Source organism: Trichoderma citrinoviride, assembly GCF_003025115.1.
Source record: "Trichoderma citrinoviride strain TUCIM 6016 unplaced genomic scaffold BBK36scaffold_289, whole genome shotgun sequence".
NCBI lineage: Eukaryota > Fungi > Ascomycota > Sordariomycetes > Hypocreales > Hypocreaceae > Trichoderma > Trichoderma citrinoviride.
Genome location: NW_020194997.1, coordinates 1 through 1,162, shown reverse-complemented (window position 1 = coordinate 1,162; position 1,162 = coordinate 1). Strand labels below are relative to the sequence as shown.

Here is a 1,162-nt window from a genome sequence, read left to right as displayed (position 1 = left end):
TGAGCTGGCTGCATGGTGGGGACTTTGCGCCGTCGTCAAAGGCGGTGTCCCGAAGCGGGCTAGCGGCAGACAGGCCGACTGGGCACAAAAAACGCACGGGGCAGTTTTGCATGTGACTTGTCACATGGCGATAACTGGCGGTTGTCGGTTCCTGGAGGCTTTATCGTCAATGCTGCATCTTTTTTCGGTCACTGCAACTCTTCTGCCGCAGAGCCTCGAGGGATACCAAGCCGACTCCCCCATCGTCTCGATTCCCTTCTATTTCGATGGCGAGCACTCTCACGCCTCCACCATGAGGAGCCCGCCCCTGCGAATCAGCGTCAAAGTCGCCGTCCGCCAGATTCACAGCGCCGCCGCTGCGCCGCGCCCTCGTTCGTTTCACCTCACATCACAGGCCGGCTTCCCCCGGCGGCGCTACTTCTTCACCTCGAACCCGTATCTCTCCTCCCAGCCCGGTAGCGACGATGCGAAACCTCTCGCGTACGAGAATCGTCCCGACCAGCCGCAAGCGCAGCCCGGCCCTGCCAACGCCAACGCCAACGCCAATGCCTCGCCGGTAGCCAAGCGCAAGCCCACGCGGGCCACACCGACCAAGAACTCGCTGCGCCGGGTCGCCATCATCGCCCAGCAGCCGAAGCGGGGCGGCGGCCAGGGCAGCCCCGGCGGCGTCGACGCGGCCGCGGCCGACCCGTCTAACATGGTCAGCGCGACGTGCATCGCCGAGGCCTTCAACATGGGCGTCGTGCTCGAGATCCTGTCGTCTCACGGCTTCGCCATCGACCCGGACGGCACGGGCTTCGACGCCGCCGAGGTGGTGCACGCGCGGGGCGTCAACGGCGGCGACATCTTCGTCTTCCCGTCGGGCACCATCGTGACGTGGTCGCTGCCGCCCGACGTCGTGACGCGGCAGATCCTGCGGGCCGCGGAGGAGCCGCACCCCGAGGCGCTGCGCGAGGTGGAGGACCTCGAGTTCGCGACGGACAACGGCCGCGAGACGAGCACGCTCAAGGGCGACGTCGTCGTGCTGGGCACGCGCAAGGAGCACCGGGACGGCGACCTGCTCGACACCACGCTGGCCAAGGTGGCCTTCTCGTCGGGCCTCGCCCGCAGCACCAAGCTGGCCGTGCTCGAGTCGGCGCTGACGTCGTACTTTGAGAGCACG

At 67.1% G+C, this 1,162-nt stretch overlaps 1 protein-coding gene across 1 annotated transcript; it reads left to right on the top strand.

The window, feature by feature from the left end:
• Positions 1-292: 292 nt before the first annotated feature.
• Positions 293-1,162, top strand: BBK36DRAFT_1087082 (hypothetical protein; the record flags this gene model as incomplete). The annotated part of the gene is made up of 1 exon (XM_024888971.1): positions 293-1,162. A coding segment is annotated over one exon (870 nt), but the record flags the coding sequence as incomplete, so codon positions are not given.